The sequence below is a fragment of the Neoarius graeffei genome, chromosome 3, assembly GCF_027579695.1.
Source record: "Neoarius graeffei isolate fNeoGra1 chromosome 3, fNeoGra1.pri, whole genome shotgun sequence".
Lineage (NCBI taxonomy): Eukaryota > Metazoa > Chordata > Actinopteri > Siluriformes > Ariidae > Neoarius > Neoarius graeffei.
The window spans coordinates 24,931,456-24,952,582 of record NC_083571.1 but is presented as its reverse complement, the minus strand read 5'-3'; the positions used below and the strand labels follow the sequence as shown (position 1 = coordinate 24,952,582).

Sequence of the window (21,127 nt, the reverse complement as noted above, 5' to 3'; positions counted from 1 at the left end):
AATCCTAGAGGTTCACATACTTTTGCCACTCACAGTCACAGATATGTAATATTGGATCATTTTCCTCAGTAAATAAATGACCAAGTATAGGGTTCTCTTTATCTACTTTTAGGACTTGTGTGAAAATCTGATGATGTTTTAGGTCATATTTATGCAGAAATATAGAAAATTCTAAAGGGTCCACAACTTTCAAGCACCACTGTGTGTGTGTATATATATAAAAAATTTTTTTTTACACACACACACACACACACACACACACACACACACACACACACACACACACAAAACTGTGCAAAAGTCTTAGGCACATGTAAAGAAATGCTGTAGACCAAAAATGTAGAAGAGTAAATACAAAGCCAGTGACCTTACCTGAATTTGGTCTTCTCCAGACGCCATCTTCATGGGACAGTCCGTAAAAGTCGAGTGCCGAGTGCAGAGCCTGGACTGTCCCATGAAGATGGCGTCTGAAGAAGACCAAATTTAGGTAAGGTCACTGGCTTTGTATTTACTCTTCTACACACTCTATCCGTGCACTTGCAGAGCCAGGGACACTTCGTTTTGTTTGTAGGAACCCTCTACTCACTTCCACAGAACTGTCATGTTGTTTTGAGCTTTGCAATGGTTTTAAAACTAGCGTTTTGTATCGGCAAAAAGACATGCCCCGCGCACTGCCGTGTTAGGGCTTTCCGGTTGAAATCGCAAAAAACTAATTTTCTCAAAACACATCCGATTGACGTGATTGTGGTAGCAACTCAACGTATGCACTCCCAATAATGCGAAAATAGACCTAGAAAGCATTTCACTCCGGAGTATTCCTTTAATGTTTTTTTTTAAATGACTGTTACTTGTTAAACTGAATTTTAAGAAGAGCTTTTCTGTTAAACGTTAGTGTTTGGAACCCACCCAGGATCAGTGCTATCACAGAGAGGAGGAGTGAGCATGTCTCTGCTGCATCTTAAAATACTGCTGAAAAATAGGCCATCTGACCTGGATTAAGTCAAACAGATGTATTTGACTTAAAGCTCTCTCTTATTCTCAGGCTGTAAAAGAACAAACAGACAGCAGGAATCAAAGGAACAAGTCCTTATCAGGATCATGCGTATTATTGTAGACTGTACTTGGGATGTGTCTGAATCAGCTATATACACTATATTGCCAAAAGTATTTGCTCACCTGCCTTGACTCACATATGAGCTTAAGTGACATCCCATTCCTAATCCATAGGGTTCAATATGACGTCGGTCCACCCTTTGCATCTAGAACAGCTTCAACTCTTCTGGGAAGGCTGTCCACAAGGTTTAGGAGTGTGTTTATGGGAATTTTTGACCATTCTTCCAGAAGCGCATTTGTGAGGTCACACACTGATGTTGGACGAGAAGGCCTGGCTCTCAGTCTCCGCTCTAAATCATCCCAAAGGTGTTCTATTGGGTTGAGGTCAGGACTCTGTGCAGGCCAGTCAAGTTCATCCACACCAGACTCTGTCATCCATGTCTTTATGGACCTTGCTTTGTGCACTGGTGCACAGTCATGTTGGAAGAGGAAGGGGCCAGCTCCAAACTGTAAAAACAGTCTGCATGCCTAGGTGCTTGATTTTATACACCTGTGGCCATGGAAGTGATTGGAACACCTGATTCCGATAATTTGGATGGGTGAGCAAATACTTTTGGCAATAGTGGCACCCTTTGTGGGTGACAGACTTCCACTACTGGGTAGCTACATTGGTAGCTTCAGCCTATCATGACAGAATTAAATTTCAGACATAAAACTTCATGCAGAATAAGCTGAAATTGCGTAGCCTTTATTTTTTTATTCTGTTATCCATTTCACCACAAAACATAATATCATGGTTTTTGTGCGTCACAATTAGGCTTATGTGATACTTAACAGTTATTCCACAAAATCGAGTCGTGCATGAGCTGATAGCCGATGAGGCGCGTAGCACTGAGCCGGCTATAATCCATGTATGATGAGATTGAGTGGAATAACTGTTTTATTCTATCCACATTCAGTGGATTTTGAGAAACGGAGCATTTTTATTTTTTTTGCAAATTCGATAAATCTCATCTCATCTCATCTCATCTCATTATCTCTAGCCACTTTATCCTGTTCTACAGGGTTGCAGGCAAGCTGGAGCCTATCCCAGCTGACTACGGGCGAAAGGCGGGGTACACTCTGGACAAGTCGCCAGGTCATCACAGGGCTGACACATAGACACAGACAACCATTCACACTCACATTCACACCTACGGTCAATTTAGAGTCACCGGTTAACCTAACCTGCATGTCTTTGGACTGTGGGGGAAACTGGAGCACCCGGAGGAAACCCACGCGGACACGGGGAGAACATGCAAACTCCGCACAGAAAGGCCCTCGCCGGCCATGGGGCTCAAACCTGGACCTTCTTGCTGTGAGGCGACAGCGCTAACCACTACACCACCGTGCTGCCCAAATTCGATAAATAAAAACTTTATACAAAACATTCGACAAAATCATTTCCACTTAGAATCTAAATAAACCGGTGAAATGACCACAGCAATTTGTGTAAAATGTTATAATAATAATTCTTGAAAAATTTAAAAAAGATACGTTCTTACTATGAAATACTTTCATTCCATATTTTGTTGCTTTTTTACGATTTTTTGGGGTTTTGTTTTCGAGTAGAGTTTTTATTTAGTTCTTGGTTGGTTCAACAACACGCGCCGCCGTTTTGTTTTTCTCTACTCATGGTATATGAGCTGATAGCCTAGTAGTAGAGTAGCCAATCAGAGCGTGCAATCACACTCATATCCAGTGAATGTGGATAGAATCAAACCCTTTATTGATCTCTACATGATCAGGCTTATGCGATATAACCCTTTATTGACCTCTAACATAGCTGCCAACATTCCGAAATTGTAAATAGTAATACAAGGTTGGGTACTGAGTCTTGGTGGGGCAAAGCCCCCCCCCCGCCGCCAAAGCTTTCTAGCAAAACTACCCTGAAAAATCACACTAAAACAAAATAGTTTGACAAAATTTATTCTACAAACTAAACTATCATCTTACATTAATTTGCAAAGTTCTTTTCAACTATGTATGGAAATAGTCAGTGAATCAGGCAAAAACTTCAAACAATGCAATTGGCACATATAACTTTTGACAAAGTACACATTAGAGAAATAGACTAGAGCTTACTCAGTCAAGAGCTGATGTTATTGCACCACATAAACTTGGCAATATCTAACATCATTCATTCATTAGTCACAAACAAAAATGAATTAAGAATATATTACATCAATGAAAGTTGATACAAAAAAATATTATGAACTTTGTCATCAAAATTAAATATACAACAAAATGTGAAAATTGGCAATCAATATGGCACTTCAAAGATAAAAAACAAAGAATTTTTTCGCGTTATGATATCAGAACGCCCGCAATGACTGATAGAAATGTCTCGCCGACATGGAGCACAAAATGCGTAGCAGAGATGCCTACCCCAAATTTTGAATTTCAGTATTCTTGAAAACATTTTTCAGTATTTTGGAATGACTTTCAGTAGCATTATGCGCATTTCCATTATAAAGAGGTGTATATACCAATATGTTTAACATTTAAATTATTAAAAAGTACTGTTTTGTGTGAACTGAATAAACAAAACGCGAGCAGCCATGTCAACTGAATTTCCACTCAACAAATTTCTAGAGCATACAATATATCACATTTTTATAAATACAATAGTGTTCCCTGTTTGCAGACATTATGGTTGACTACCAATCATTGGTATTGAATGTAACTCAAAAGTATTATATTATATTGCCTGGCAAAATGTTCTACCTGTTAACGGATTCTAATAAAATTAAAAAAAAAAATTTCTTATTTCATGCCAAAGAGAGTCCGACATTGTTATCTTAATGTCCAAATATATAAATACTTCAGCATAATGCTTCAGAAGAGACACTGAATAAAATGACATTTATAATTGTATTTAAAACAGTGGAATGATCAATTTTTTGCCACAATCCCAACAACACTAATCATAAAATTCTGTTTTTGATCATACTACATGTACATTTGTACTTGCAACACTGAAAAGACTTTGAATTAAAGAAGTACAGCCAGTGTTTGATATTTCAGTGAATAAAAATCAGACATGTAAAAAGAAACTGAATAAGTTTAACTCACATTTCATGGCACTAATCGGCAAGTTCAACTCCAAGCACAGGTCAACCATCACCGCTTCAGCACGGGTCACGTTCCGTGTCTTTTCATCCACAGATTTCGTAAAAAACTGCTGGATACCCCCAGATTTACTTTCCGCCTGACTCGCCATTTCAGCATACTCCATATATTGTTTGTAGTTGACATGCCGCGTGCAGTCATCGCGACCACCATGTTAATGTCATTTCTACACAGTTTGCAGTGTGCGTATCCATTGCCCTTTTGACTGGGTGTAATGCACGGCCATTCTACCGTATCGAAAATAGCGCGAACAAATGTGCGGAAACTGCGCATGTCACACACAGCGTGTGCGGAATCTGTGCATGTCACACACAGCATGTGTGGTTGTCGTAAAAATAAATAGCTGTGAATCGCGCATGGATTGAAAAAGTCGCTTGGACATTTAAAAACAACTCACTGGAATTTAAGACTTTATAATAATTCCGTACAGAATAACACTGTTTGCCGTAACATCGTATTTACATAACTTTTCCGTACAAAATACGGCCAATCCGTACTAGTAGGCATCTCTGGTAGTGATTGCCCTTACTTGACTTAGAAATGAAGGGAAACTCCTCTCGGTACGAGTCCTTGAGTCCTTGAAGCGCTGGCCCTTGCCCTTAGCCATGCTTTCTTTAGAGATTAGTACTACGCTACATCTTCATAACAAATGCTTGAAACGCCATGCTTTGTTCAGAAACTTCGTGAGCAAAGGCCAGACGATAGCGTGCCATGGATGATCTAATAGCATCATTGATTGGCTGAGAGAACAAGCAATAGCCAATGAAATTTGGTGTAGTATCTGCCGCTTGGAACGAAGCAGTGTTTTATCAAATATGAATCCCACCGGTGATAGACTTTGAAAATGACCCATGAAAATTGGCAAAATCGTATTTTATTGTAGTAAATTCGTATTTTCGTAATCAAAACGACAAATCGTAATAAATACGATTTATTCGTAGTAGTTGGCAGCTATGCTCTAAGTGATGTCTAGTGATGGTTACTCTGATTATATTATATTACAAGATCTAACCTTTACACATTTTGTGTAAAGTATGCTAGCATGAGTTATTATTCAAAAATACACCAAAAAGAGCAGTCTTTTTCTGTCTCCAATAAAACTGGATATCAGCCAACCAACATATTGTGGCAGCGAGGGTGTGGTCAAACGTTGGCTGTGAACAGTGAGGAGTCAGGTTGAACCAGTAGGTAAGGCTGGGCAGACACTGTGCGATTTTTGGCCCGATTTTGACACGATTTTCACTCGTGCGACTATTTTGGAGATCGGGCCGATTTTTGGCTCAATCGTGCGTCTCGGATCGTGTAGTATACATGGGGTAACGACAAGCGATTAACACCTCATGACCTCCTCCTGATCGATCGGATGAAAATCAAACATGTTTGAAATCCTGGTCGCCCATCGTGAGCCTAACGTGTGACAAGGTCCACCTGTGTCTAATTACTGGCTGTCTATTAACCTATGTCCCTGTGTGTCTTTCAGACAGCCAGGAATGAGAGAGAGATTGCTGTGTTCCCCAACGCGTGTGGTGACTGTGTGTAGGGGTTAAATATTGCACTGAAAAGTGAAAAAAATAATAAACACACCTGTTCTGAAGCCATAACGTATGCATTAAAAGCTTAAGTAAACAAAGTAAGTTAACATATGCATTAATTGATGACTAAATGTTGACATTAACTATTAACTATTTATTCAATTCATGACGACACATAAACCCACATAAATTAACAAATAGTAAATTACATCATGTACCTACTGTAAGTGTCAATAATGCTCAAGTGTAATGATTTGCTCATATTAAATAACATGGGAAAATAATGTCAGTTAAAGGGGAACTGAAGTCATTTTTAAACTTGCTTTATTTCTTAATTAAATATTCAATTACGTTTTCGGTTTTAGTAACCTTATATTGTGACTCGTATTGGCAACTAATTGCAATTAAATATGATACTTATCGGCCTGTTCGGTTTTTATACATGTTGAATTTAGTTCGTTTGGTCCACGGCAGGCGTCGCTTATCCGCGCGATCTTCACGAGACTTCTGCGAGACTTCGAAACATGAAGTGTCAGCCAGGTGTCAGTGCCGCCATTTTGAAAATTGTTTTCCAAACGCAGTATTGCACAAAAACGAGTTTAAATGACGATTACTGCCTACTTTTTTCAAACATTCCTGATTGCTATCAAAACAAACAAAACTTCCGGCTTGATTACATCAGCATTTGAAAGAGGGCGCGTGCGTCTTTTGACAACCTTGGCAGATGTTGGTCACTTTGATTTCCGCTGTACGTTTTACTTCCGTCCTACGATGTCTCGCACAGGTCTCGGCGAATCTCGTTTATGGCCATTGCTTTGACATATGGACTGATTATATTACAGAGCATATTTCAAACACTCATAACTTGCTATAGCAGCGACAAAATAACTATCAAAAATGCATTCCGATATTTAATAAAATGTGATAAATAGAATTTTGATCATAAAAAAAATTTGCCTTCAGTTCTCCTTTAAGGAATGTTAATACAAAGCATTGCATGTTTTACTAATCTCATCCTTTTCTCTTATTTTCATCCAATATCAATGTGCAACATTTACTTAACCGACTGACTGATTTCCGGTATTCATATTTTCAGCAGTCTAACATCTCAGCAAGTGTTCCTGATTAAATGGTTTATTTTATCCTGAGCCATGTAAAATAAAGTATAAAGCTCTGTCAAGCCAAGGACGACACCCCCCCACCCCACACACAGAGGTACATTTTTAGCATAGCATTAAAAACGAGCTATAAAGGAAGGTTCTCACAAGGATAGTAAGACAAGTGTGTGTGTGTGTGTGTGTGTGTGTGTGTGTGTGTACTTATTGAGGACCGGGATATGTTTTTTTACCAGTGTTAGGACATTTTTGGGAAGTGAGGACATTTTGGCTGGTCCTCACTTCTTCAAAGGGCTGTTTGAGGGTTATGATTTAGTTTTAGGGTTCAGGTTAGAGTGAGGTTTAGGTTCGGATTGGGGTTAGACATTTAGTTATGATGGTTAAGGTCAGGGTAAGGGGTGAGGTAATGTCAATGAGAGTCCCCACAAAGATCAAAGTACAAGAACGTGAGTGAGTGAGTGAGTGAGTGAGTGAGTGAGTGAGTGAGTGAGTGAGATATTGTTTGCAGGTCTTTATTGCTGATACCTTGAAGCAGCTCGTTTTAACAGATACATTATAATAGGTGTCGAAGCAACTAATGCATTACAAAACACACACACACCCCTGTAATACTATCCTTGCTGGTTATTTCCATTGACTTGTGTATTACAGCTGATATACTGCTTCACCTAGCCCTAAAAAACCCCACTGTTTTTAATGGAAACCAGCCACAATGTCAACCTGTCCAATATTCCCATATTTAGTTGGTCCCCAGATAGCTAAAATGCATACACACACACACACACACACACACACACACGGGGTTGCCAGGAAACATGCCTGGAACAGTGTAGTTCGAAAGTATGTGGGAACCCCCCCAAACAAATTACCCAACACTGCTCCTCTTTCTTTCTGTCTTTCGCCACATTCTCACCCCCTCTCCTCTCAACCTCCCCCAGCAGGACCTCCCTCTCATCTCTCACGCCGTCTTTTCTCTCTCTCTCTCTCTCTCTCTCTCTCTCTCTATTTCGACTGTGCTAGGAAACAAAACAAGTAAGAGCTACACATTTTCCACCACAGCAGTGTCTTCTTGAACATCTAAATTTATTTCATGAACACCTCGAGATGACTTTCATGAGGCCCACCTTCTCTCATTCTCTCACGTTCTTTCTTATCTATAAAACTTAAATGCAAGCTAATGGACTTACCACATCACAACATACTTGTGCAAGTGTAAAATCAGGATTATGTAACAGCAAATGCTGAATGTGCAACTTTTAAAATAAGCGTGTGTGTGTGTGTGGTCTTAGTATGGCTTTCGTCTCTTGGTCCAGTAGGAGGCCAAATCATTTAAACTCGAGACTCCTTGGGGCCATTTTCTGTGCTCTCCAAAATAGAGGCACTAAACTAAGATGAATGCTTTTTCCAGGGCAGTAACTGATATGTTACTTGTTTGAGTGTGTGCTGATTACAGTGGCAGCAGGATTCCAGCACAAAATCTCAGAGTATGCTTGCAAAAAGTCCCAACAATTCATAAAGGTATATTATGGCTGATAGACCATGATGTTCTTGAATTCTCAAATCTGATTAGTCAGATGGTTGATTCATTTTCTCTAACATCAGCTCTGACAGTAGTTTCAGCCCCAAGGCAAATCACAGGTTCATACTGTCAAAACACTTTTCCTTACATTTTTGTTAAATGAACCTTGTTGATTAAATAAATGCACGTCATTTATGGCATACTTTATATCATGGTTGTAATTAGGAATTATTTTGATAATCGATTAATCCATAGATTTTTAATAATAACTTGATTCATTAGATTATATGTTCCTGTTAGGGGTCACCACAGTGGAGAATGTCCCTCCATCTCCTCCTGTCCTCCGTATCTTTTTCTGTATCACCAACCGTCCTCATGTCCTCCTTCACCACATCCATAAATCTCATCTTTGCTCTTCCTCTTTTCCTTCTACCTGGCAACTCCATCTCCAGCATTCTTTTCCCAATATACCCTGGATCTCTCCTCTGTACATGTCCAAACCATCTCAATCTCGCCTCTCTCACTTTGCCTCCAGGCCATCCTACATGTGCGGTCCCTCTAATATCCTCATTCCTCACCCTGTCCAACTTTATCACTCCCAATGAGAATCTCAACATGTTCAGCTCTGCTACCTACAGTTCAGCCTCCTGTCTTTTTGTCTCCAAACCGTACAACATCACTGCTCTTACTACTGTCTTGTACACTTTCCCTTTCACTTTTGCTGGTAACCTTCTGTCACAAATCACTCCTGACCCTCTCTTCCATCCATTCCAACCTGCTTGCATTCTGTTCTTCACTTTTCTTCCACATTCAGCATTTCTTTGTACAGCTGACCCCAGATATTTGAACTCATCTGCTTTGACCACCTCTATTCCTTGTAGCTGTACCATTCCACTGTCCTCACCCTCATTCACGCACATGCACTCCGTCTCGCTCCAACTGACTTTCATTCCCTTTCTCTCTAGTGCATACCTCCATGTCTCTAATCAATAAATATGTTAAATACCAAAAATGGCACGTGCATCAGATAGACTTTCGGGCGCGCGCCGAACAGCGCGCACGCCAAGCGGACTCTCGCAGGCACCATAAATGACTCACACCTGCACAGGATTAAGGCGCAATCAGCGCGCCTATATAAAAACTATGAAAACACACTTACTTTGAGAAGTATTGAGTTGTGTTGCTGACACATTACTGAGCCTTATTTTCTTGTTTGATTTCCTGTTTCTCGTCTTTGATTCTGCCGAGTCTATGATAGCCTATTTGTGCCTCGCTTGACCTACTGCCTGTTTCACTGTTTTACGATTTCGCTTGCCATTCTGGATTGTTTACCGTTTTCGCTTGTATTAATAAACACACCTTCTGCACTTACAGTCGGAGGAAAATGTTTGTACACCCTTTGGAATTTTTTACATTTCTGCCTAAATTGGTCATAAAACATCATCTGAACTCTCCAGCAATCTTAAGAATGAACAAACAGTGTCTGCTTGAACTAAAACCACCCAAATATTTGCGTTTTATCATATTTTTATTGACCATAAGATGGAATTATTCACAGGATAGGGAGGCATAAGTAAGTACACCCTTTGATTTAGTAGCTGGTTGACCCTCCTCTGGCTGCAATAACTTCAACCAGACGTTTCCTGTAGTTGCAGACTAGACGGGCACAACGATCAGGAGAAATCTTGCACCATTCCTCTTTGCAAAACTGTTGCAATTCAGCAAGATTCCTGGGATGCCTGGAATGGATGGCTTTCTTGAGGTCATGCCACAACATCTCGATTGGATTGAGGTCAGGGCTTTGACTGGGCCATTCCAGAACGTGAATTTTGTTCTTCTGAAACCATTCTAATGTCAACCTGCTTCTGTGTTTAGGGTCATTGTCCTGTTGCAGGACCCATCCTCTCTTGAGTTTCAACTTTTTGACAGATTGCCTCAGGTTTTTCTGCAAAATATCTTGATATACTTGAGAATTCATTTTCCCATTGATTATAGCCAGTTGTCCAGGCCCAGAGGCAGCAAAGCACCCCCACACCATGATGCTACCGCCGCCATACTTGACGGTGGGGATGAGGTTTTGCTGATGGTGTGCTGTACCGACTTTCCTCCACACATGATGTGGTGTGTTCCCCCCAAACAATTCAACTTTGGTTTCATCAGACCACAATATATTTTTCCAGTGGCGCTGAGGAGCATCCAAATGCTTTTCGCGAACTCCAAACGAGCAGAAATGTTCTTTCTGGACAGCAATGGCTTCCTCCGTGGCCTTCTCCCATGAATCCCATTCTTGTTCAGTGTCTTTCTTATAGTAGATGTGTCCACAGAGATGTCTGCATGTTTCAGTGATTTCCTCAAGTCTTCAGCGGACACTCTTGGATTCTTTTTTACCTCATTGATGATGACTCGCAGTGCCTTTGGAGTGATCTTTGCAGGGCGGCCACTCCTTGGCAGAGTAACAACCGTTCCAAATTGTCTCCATTTATACACAATTTTTCTAATTGTAGACACATGAACACCAAGGGTCTTAGAGATGGTTTTGTAACCCTTTTTAGCTTTATACAAATCAATTATTTTGTGTCTTAAGTCTTCAGACAGCTCCTTTGAGCGAGGCATGATGCACAGAACATGCCTCTCATCAAAACACACCTTTTAACTGGTTTTCCAGTGGGGTGGGTAGCTTACGACACACCTCAGTGATTGGACATCAGGTTGGCTCACACCTGAGTCAAATTGTTTAATCATCTAATTAGTCTAATTAGCTCTTGGATGAGCCTTAGCTAAGGGTGTACTTACTTATGCCTCCCTATCCTGTCAATATTTCCATCTTATGGCCAATAAAAATATGATAACATGTAATTGTTTGAGTGGTTTTAGTTCAAGCAGACACTGTTTGTTCATTCTTAAGATTGCTGGAGAGTTCAGGCGATGTTTTATGACCAATTTAGGCAGAAATGTAAAAAATTCCAAAGGGTGTACAAACATTTTCCTCCGACTGTACATCCGTCTCCCAAACATCTCTGACAAAATACTTCACACTCCTTGACAAAGAGACGGCATATTCACCTGTTCATACATCATGTTCAGGAACAAGCTAATGTTAATGGCGCTAAAACAGCCACCGTCAAATGGTGCGGTTGGAGTGTTGGACTCGACTCGGACTTGAACACTGGGGACTCGAGACTGGACTCGGACTCAAGGTTTAGTGATTCAACTACAACACTGGCTGCCACAGACTACAGTTCCCAACAGCCTTCAAGAACTCAGTCATACACACTCGCCATTATACTGATCACACACATCTGGACTCAATTCATTTGTTACACACTCACAGCAGAAGAAGATGACTACTTTATTTGTCACATGTACACTCAACCACAGCGAAATTCCTCCTCTGCATTTAAAGGTCACAGGCAACGGTTGGAGGTGAAAGGACTTTATTGTCTAGAAGAACGACCCAAAAAGTGAATTCAATCTTCCTGGTGTCTAATTTGCACCCTAAAATTGAATAAAACGGTTAAAATGTACTGTTTTGCCCAATTTTCGAAGGTTTGTTTACATCTCACTTATGCGCACTTTCACCACCAGGGGACCATTGTCGTGATGTCATTTAAGCCAAACAGACTGGGAGCAGCTCTGTGTTTACCTGCGAACCGAGCACACGTGTACGGACTTTGGTCGTGAGAGGTTGTGTAAAACATCTGAAAGCGATAGCGATTTTGAAGTAGGAACTCTCCAAATTAAATATCGAGAGGTGAAACCATATATGTATGAACCTATGGCCGTTGTGAAGCAATCGGTGAATGTGGCTCACTGGTTTGACCGTGCAGCCTCGGAATCGGACAGCGACTCGGCCGACTCTGATCGCGGTGACCCCGGACCTCAACAAGACTCGCGCCCAAATGATTTATCCTGGTAATTATGATAAATTCTTACTTTCGTCGTAATACTAAATAAGAGCTCTTTTGACGAATAATGAAACCGCCCTCCCTAGTGGATATAGGTAATGATTACTTGACAGCACGCCGGTAGGCCACATTAGCCTGCCATCCGCGGCATTATACTATTTATAGCCTACTCTAAGCGAGGAAATATCCCTTTGTCTCATTTCCACAATGATTGTACAGGATCCCTCAGGATTCTTGACTTGTCAATTGCAAGCAAAAGTAAAAATGTTTACCTCCAATCTTCTCCTTTTTGCTTGAGCGTTGCTGGTCCATTTCTTCTTTGACTGCTTGATTTTGTTTCACGTGCACAATCCACTCTCTCCGCCTCATCTTCTCTTCCGGAAAAAGCCAATCCACTCTCTCCACCTCATCTCCTCTTCCGGAAAAAAACAACTCTCTGGCTTCACGCGCACAATCCACTCTCTCTGCCTCATCTCCTCTTCCGGAAAAAGCCAACCTACTCGCTCCACTTCTTCTCCTCTTTCAGAAAAAGCCAACCCACTCGCTCCGCTTCCTCTCCTTTTTCGGAAAAAGCCAACCCACTCGCTCCGCTTCTTCTCCTTTTTCGGAAAAAGCCAACCCACTCGCTCCGCCTCTTCTCCTTTTTTGGAAAAAGCCAGCCCTCTCGCTCTGCCTCTTCTCCTCTTTCAGAAAAAGCCAACCCTCTCGCTCTACCTCTTCTCCTCTTTCAGAAAAAGCCAACCCTCTCGCTCTGCCTCTTCTCCTTTTTTGGAAAAAAACAACCCTCTCGCTCCACCTCTTCTCCTTTTCCAGAAAAAGCCAATCCACTCTCTCTGCCTCTTCTCCTCTCTCGAAAAAAGGTAAAAACTTCTTCCTGAACCGGTCCCGTTGTTACAGTTCACTGCACAACAATAAGCCACGGTTTTTCTTTGGAAATTCCTGAACGCACATCTGCACTCAAGCTGAACGGCAATGTAAGTAAACAGAAGTGGACTCAACTCAAGCGGTTTGTTTGGCTTAAATGACGTCACGCACCGAGTGGTCACGAAAATCGCTGAACAGAAATTCGCCACGATCTGCGCTAACTTATTTTAATTATTACTTATTAACAATACTTCCTGGGACCAGAAGAAAATTACAGAGGGTTTTTTAGCATATAAAGTTTCAAATGTGCATAAAATTAAAACCATTGCCTATGAGCTTTAATGCATGTGAAGCAGTGAACACACGCATGCACACATGCATGAGCAATGAGCACACACACATAAACCCAGAGCAGTGGGCAGGTATACTACAGCTGCCCGGGGAGCAGTTGGGGGTTAGGTGCCTTGCTCAAGGGCACTTCAGCCATGATACAGAGGGAGGGGAGAGTGCTGTTCATTCACTCAGCTCCCCTCACATTTTTCCTGCTGGTCCCGGGAATCGAACCAGCAACCCTTATTAAATTAATTTCCATATCAAAAGAGAGAACAGAATAAGTGTTATTTTACTTAAATGTTTTTTGCAGCATGAACCTATTGAGTCACACAAATCTCCAATGGTGTTCTATTAAGCACACTGTACAGTGTATAGATTAAAAGTTATTATATCATAGACTACATAGTAAGCATATATAAAAAGGTGTACATGGGGACTGGGCTCTCATGAGACCCACAGGGTCCCACACAAAAGCTGCAGGAAATCTTTGGTCAGATATGTAGCTCAAGGTACAAAGAAAGGCCACACCGATTAACATGGTAGCATGTTGAATGTGGTGTAGTGCAGGTTTACTGCATGCATTAATTTAAAAAAAAACAAAACAAAACAAATCCCCTTGCATTTGAGATTCAACCTAAGCGTCTGTAAGAGAAAGCTAAAAAAAGCTACTGATAAATGAAACCTACTAATTAAGGGCTGCTGTTATAGCAATAATACAAAACAAAATGGGAAAACAATACAAAAACAATACAAAATGTGCACTGCAATTTAGCTTTTGTAACAGAATTCTAGCAAACAGGATTGTGAAAAAAGGGTATTTTTCTTTTGCATCAAAATAATTATATATTTTAATGCATTATATTTTATTGTAAGTAATGGGGAGTTTGCATGTTCTCCCTGTGTCCGCGTGGGTTTCCTCCGGGTGCTCCGGTTTCCCCCACAGGCCAAAGATATGCAGGTTAGGTTAACTGGTGACTCTAAATTGACCGTAGGTGTGAATGTGAGTGTGAATGGTTGTCTGTGTCTATGCCCATGTTTACATTAGACCGTATCAGTGGATCATCAGATTAACGTTTTTAAAACGATTTGCGTGCACATAGCAACGCCAATACACGGATATGCTCGGCTCCGCAGGCATCCTGCGCTCCAAATCACTCCGCCCTGAACAGCGAGTGCCCTCTGGAGGGTGCGCACTCCGGCCCTGCGCAGCTCACACAGCGCGCGAGGGAAGTGCACAAGCTGTGATTCGGGACTGAGCCGCTGTGTGTGTGATCCCAGCGCATATCACTTACTACTTGCAAGTGGAAGGATGGCAAGCCTAAAGACAATCATAACTACACAATGGGCAGTATTTGCATCAGTATTTGCAGTATTTTCATACTTTTATACTCTTTAATGAAAGGTGATACAAGGCGGAAGTCCGCACCGTTTTTCAGCAGTCGCGTCACATGACCAACGCCAGCGAATCAGGAAGGTGGATGTCACAGTGACGTTGTCCAATGAGACGCCAGCTAGAGCTCAGTACAGCGTATCCGCGTATTCTGAATGTTTACACAGCACCGGAGCTGACACGATCTGGATTGAATACGTGGACGCTGGCGGATTCCCGTTTCCCGGCGTTTCCAGGCGGTTTAATGTAAACGGACAGTGCATCCGCGAAGAAAACGAGACAGATATGGTCTAATGTAAACGTAGCCTATGTGTCAGCCCTGTGATGACCTGGCGACTTGTCCAGGGCGTACCCCGCCTCTCGCCCATAGTCAGCTGGGATAGGCTCCAGCTTGCCTGCAACCCTGTAAAACAGGATAAGTGGCTACAGATAATGGATGAATGGATGTAAGTAATGGCAATTCACTGCTTGCCAGTGTTATTAATAAACAACATTGCCTGTTTTAGCACATTATGGCATAATTCATTCATTCATTCATTCATTCTTTTTCTATACCACTTATCCATTCTGGGTCGCAGGTGAGATAGAGCCAGCTATTAGCTGACTCTGAGCAAGAGGCGGGGTACACCCTGGTCGGGTCACTAGTCTATCGCAGGACTTGTGTCATAATTCATTTTCATCAGGCCGTATTAATACCACAGCGCTGCTGAATTCTCCAGTCTGTGGTGGGTTTCCCTAAAGCAGGGGTGCAGATCCGATGTCAGGATTGGGGGGGACACAAAAGTGATTTTTTTTTTTTGCCCGTATGTAACTCATACCATGCAACCATAAATCACAACTTCGTAGAGGCTCGCCACATCATTCAAAAAGTACTGCACAGGGAATCATTTGTCTGAAAATACATTTGTTTGTACAATTTTGAATAATTTAGGGGATTAATTGGGGGGGACAATTCATGTTTTTCAGAAATTGGGGGGGGGGGGGGGGGGGTCATGCACCCATGCCCGAAAGCCTCTTAACGCTAAGACCATCTTGACAAGAATGGTCTGAAAGCACAATATCCCCTGCTGGTAACTATACCCCTTAACTCTGGTAAAATGTGACTGAATTGAACAAAAGTGCAATATGCGTATTACCGACATATAACAAAGAATTCTGTCAAGTTTCGTGAAATTCCTCCAAAAATTGTGAGAGGAGTTGATTTCAGAAGGTGAGTACCCTTCCCGGGACGGACGGTCATTGCCACAACATAATCCTCCTTCGGGCCTTTCGCCAGCGGGAGATAATAAAAATTGTGAGGGAAGTTGATTTCAGAAAACAAGCACACCTTGTTGAAATGGCCAAAGTACAAGTTTGTTCATAATCGAGGGCATAACTCTGGTAAAATCTGCCCAAATTAAACGAAATTTCAATCTGCGTATAACTGTCATATAACAAAGAATTCTGTCAAGTTTCGTGAAATTCCTCCAAAAATTGTGAGAGGAGTTGATTTCAGAAGGTGAGTACCCTTCCCGGGACGGACGGTCATTGCCACAACATAATCCTCCTTTGGGCCTTTCGCCAGCGGGAGATAATAAAAATTGTGAGGGAAGTTGATTTCAGAAAACGAGCACACCTTGTTGAAACTGCCAAAGTACAAGTTTGTTCATAATCGAGGGCATAACTCTGGTAAAATCTGCCCAAATTAAACGAAATTTCAATCTGCGTATAACTGTCATATAACAAAGCCTTTTGCCCAGTTTGGTGAAATTCCTCCACAAATTGTGAGAGGAGTTGATTTCAGAAGAACGTACACCCTCATGAAACTGTCAAAGTACAAGTTATTTATTCTTTGACAATTTCATGAAATTAATTTCGCAAACGAAATTAAATCGCAATCTGCGTATTACCATCATATAACAAGGCCTTTTGCCAAGCTATGAGAAATTCATCCAAAAATTGTGAGAAGAGTTTATGTCAGAAGGCGAGCACACCTTCATGAAATTGTCAAAGTACAAAGTTGTTAATCAAGGGCCACAACTCTGGTAAAATGTGACCGAATTGAACAAAATAGCAATATGTGTACTACTGACATATAACAATGCCTTTTGCCAAGTTTCATGAAATTCCTCCAAAAATTGTGAGAGGAGTTGATTTCAGAAGGAAAACACACTCTCATCCATCCATCCATCCATCCATTAACTGTAGCCGCTTATCCTGTTCTACAGGGTCGCAGGCAAGCTGGAGCCTATTCCAGCTGACTATGGGTGAGAGGCGGGGTACACCCTGGACAAGTCACCAGGTCATCACAGAGAACACACGCTCATGAAATTGTCAAATTATAATTTTGTTAATCAAGGGCTGTAACTCTGGTAAAATGTGACCCAATTTAACAAAATTACAATATGCATATTACCGACATATACAGTTGTGGTCAGAAGTTTACATACAGTGACATGAATGTCATCTTGGATATGAATGTCATGGCAATATTTGGGCTTTCAGTAATTTCTTTGAACTGTTCTTTTTCTGTGGCAGAATGATTGTACAACATACAGCTTTAATTAAAAAAACACTAGAATTTGGTGCACAAGTTTTAATTTTCTTTGGGCTTTCTGAAATCAACACAGGGTCAAAATTATACATACAGGGTCAAAAATTTACGCACGCTCACTTAGATTATTAATTCAGAGGTGCTGAAACTTCCAAAATGTTTCTTATCTTGCCAAGGCCGATGTCTCTTAACTTCCTGTTAGTGATCATGATTGACTACAGTTGGTAGCTTCTCTGTGACTTTATGAAAAGGGTTTGTTTACAGCACTCATTGGATTGACCAACACACAGTAAAATGGGAAAGTCCAAGGAGTTCAATGCAGATCTGAGAAAGAGGATCGCAGATATACACAACTCCGGAATGTCTCTTGGAGCCATTTCTAAACAACTGCAAATTCCAAGATCAGTTCAAACAATAGTATCCAAGTTATTGTGAGGTGTAGTCACTTTGCCAAGCCACTTTGCTTCAAGAAAACCCAAACTGTCACCCTCAGCTGAAAGGAAATTGGTTTGGATGGTCAGGAACAACCCAGGAATCACCATGGCACAGCCCTGCCATGAACTGGAAGCTGATCAATCACTCTCTACAGTTCAGATCACCATGGACTAAGAGGCTGCTATCCAAGAAATAACCCCCTGCTCCAAAATTGACACCTTCAAGCTTAACTAAAGTTTGAAGCTGACCACACGGACAAAGAAAAAACCTTCTGGAGGAAAGCTGTATGGTCAGATGAGACAAAGGTTGAGTTGTTTGGCCACAATGACCACCATGTACAGACGGACACTGTACCAGTTGTTGTTGTTGGTGGTAGGATCATTATGCTCTGGGGCTGTTTTGCTGCCAGTGGAACTGGTTCATTGCACAAAGTGGATGGAATAATGAAGGAGGAGGACTACCTCAGAATTCTTCAGCATAAACCATCAGAAACTTGAACACGACTTGGGACTTACAACAGGACAATGAACCCAAACATGCATCAGAGCTGGTTGTGGAGGATAAAGCAGGCTAACATTAAGCTTAAAACAAGTCCTGACTTCAACCCTATTGAAAATTTATGGACCGTGCTTATAAGACGAGTCCATGCCAAGAAAAAAACAAAAACAAACATATTTAATTGAACTCTACCAATTCTACCATGAAGAGTCATGAAATATCCAACCAGAATTCTCCTAGAAGCTCGTTCATGGTAAACAAAAATGTTTGGTCAAGGTGAATCTTGCGAAGAGACATTTCACCCAAATATTAGGTGTGCTGTATGTATATTTTTGACCCTGTACCAGCTGTAGTCAATCATGATCACTAACAGGAAGTTAAGAGACCTCGGCCTTGGCAAGATAAGAGACATTTTGGAAGTTTCAGCACCTCTGAATTAATAATCTAAGTGAGCGTATGTAAATTTTTGACCCTGTATGTATAATTTTGACCCTGTGTTGATTTCAGAACACCCAAAGAAAATTAAAACTTGTGCACCAAATTTTAGTGTTTTTTTAAATTAAAGATGTATACCGTACAATCTGCCACAGAAAAAAGAACAGTTCAAAGAAATTACTGAAAGCCCAAATATTGCCATGACATTCATACCCAAGATGACATTCATGTCACTGTATGTAAACTTCTGACCACAAATGTAACAAAGAATCCTGCCAATTTTTGTGAAATTCCTCCAAAAATTGTGAGAGGAGTTGATTTCAGAAGGTGAGTACCCTTCCCGGGACGGACGGATGGAAATCACCACGACATAATCCTCCTTCGGGCCTTTCAGCCAAGCGGGGGATAACTAGGAAAGAGAGCGTTCATTGTGCTGCTCGCTCTACCATTTAATGATGATCTTTGTGCTACGATTATTTTGGGAAGCTTGGCCCTGTCTGGTCAGAAAATGTTCATTAATGTTCTATACCTGCAGTTCTGACCATAGTTCTGGCTGTAAAACATCCATCCATCCATTATCCGTAACCACTTATCCTGTGCAGGGTTGCAGGAGCCTATCCCAGTTGACTATGGGTGAGAGGCAGGGTACACCCTGGACAAGTCGCCAGATCATCGTAGGGCTGACACGTAGAGACAAACAACCATTCACTCTCACATCTACGGTCAATTTACAGCCTAACCTGCATGTCTTTGGATTGTAGGGGGAAACTCACGTCAGCCACTGGGCCCAAACCCAGAACCTGCTTGCTGTGAGGTGACAGTGCTAACCACTACAACACTGTGCTGCCAGCTGTAAAACAAATTTGTTACTTTTATTAAATTATACTTATTACTGTTATATATTTCTAATGATATTTTAATTATTTTATTTATTTATTATAATAAATTGTATTTATTATTTATATTTATTAAATTTATATAATTGGTTTGTATTAATGCGCTCATTCTAATACGTTATTGTTTCTGTAGTAACAACTTACACAGGAACTTGCATGGCAGATGTTGTACATAATCGAACGCTAATAAATTATGGATGAACGCATGTTGTTTAAGAAAGAAAAAACAATTGCATGGATGTGTTTATTTACCATTTACGGGAGGAGTCTCTGTCAGTACTTTTCTGCCTTCAACACAGCGGACTGTGTGGTTTCTGGTTGCAGGAACTTGTGCTGTGGACGTTCCAGGTGTGACAAAATGTGGAATTGTTGGCAGGTCATCGTGGTATAAGACTAGCCTGGGAAATCCCATGCTGCTTTGCACAATCGTTCCGATCTGAAAAGACAGCATGGAAACTATGGTCTAAAGGCTCGCCTGAGTTAGGGAGCCAATCAGAGAGTGGGGAGGGGTGGAAAGACGGTGACGCGTACTACTCGACAAACGGAAGCTTGTAGTTTATTTGGGACTGTTTACGGATCACATTTAACATGGCGGCGAGCGATACGAACCAAACTTTTATTATTTTATTATATATAACTTTTTTATTTGTCTTGCACAAACGGCAGTAATCGTTCGGTGCCATTGTTTTCCTATTTTTGTTTTGCCTTCTCTTTCTCTTTCCTTCTCTTCTTCGCCTCTTCGTCGCTCTAACTACGTCACCGGGTACAACTGCCATGATCGGCCATGGGCTACGTATACGCCAAATGATAGACATTCACAACGTCCAATAAACGGCCGTTGACAATCATAAACCACACCTCCCCTACGAGAAATTCAATAGGCGGATTCCAGACCATATTTCACTTCTGATATGGTCTGGTGTTAACCAGACTAGTATAAGACCAGTGCATGAATCAAAACACCAAAAAAACTTCTAAAAATTTGTCCTGTTTAGATATTTATTCTATTTACCCACCAAAAAAAACTTTGGACATCTGTGTAACACAAACTTCAAATGCAAACTTTTACGCCCAGGCCCCCTTATGGTTCTTTCCACTGGCAAGTCAATTCCACTTATTTACCTGTGTGAACATACTTTTGTAGTTTCCTCTATGTTCTCTGTTACGTTTTCGTTTACCTGACATCTCTTGTCTTTACTCTGAATTATTTCGACCTCACCCTTCAACATGGAGGATTATTTTTGGAAACTCTACCCCACTCAATCAAGTGTATTTCATTAGTGTCGCTTGAGCCACACAAGAGCTTTGGTCTAAAGGTTTATCAAAGGGAGAGCAAATGGAGGGGTGTGTACTAAACCTGATTTACATGATATTTACATTTATTCATGAGGCAGGCACTTTCACCTAAAGTGACCTACACTGGGGTAAATGTACAATCAGGGATAAAG

The 21,127-nt window shown here is 41.1% G+C and overlaps 1 protein-coding gene across 10 annotated transcripts in view; it reads right to left on the bottom strand.

The window, feature by feature from the left end:
- limch1a (LIM and calponin homology domains 1a) overlaps positions 1-21,127 on the bottom strand; it is a 169,631-nt gene that overhangs the window by 140,633 nt on the left and 7,871 nt on the right. The window contains exon 1 of one of the 10 annotated variants that reach the window (XM_060916535.1): positions 19,313-19,353. The exons of the other annotated variants lie outside the window; for them this stretch is intronic. Within the exon in view, the coding sequence (XP_060772518.1) occupies positions 19,313-19,351 (39 nt within the window). The 5' untranslated portion in view covers positions 19,352-19,353. Of the gene's footprint in view, positions 1-19,312; positions 19,354-21,127 lie in introns of those variants that run through there. 10 annotated transcript variants of the gene reach the window in all.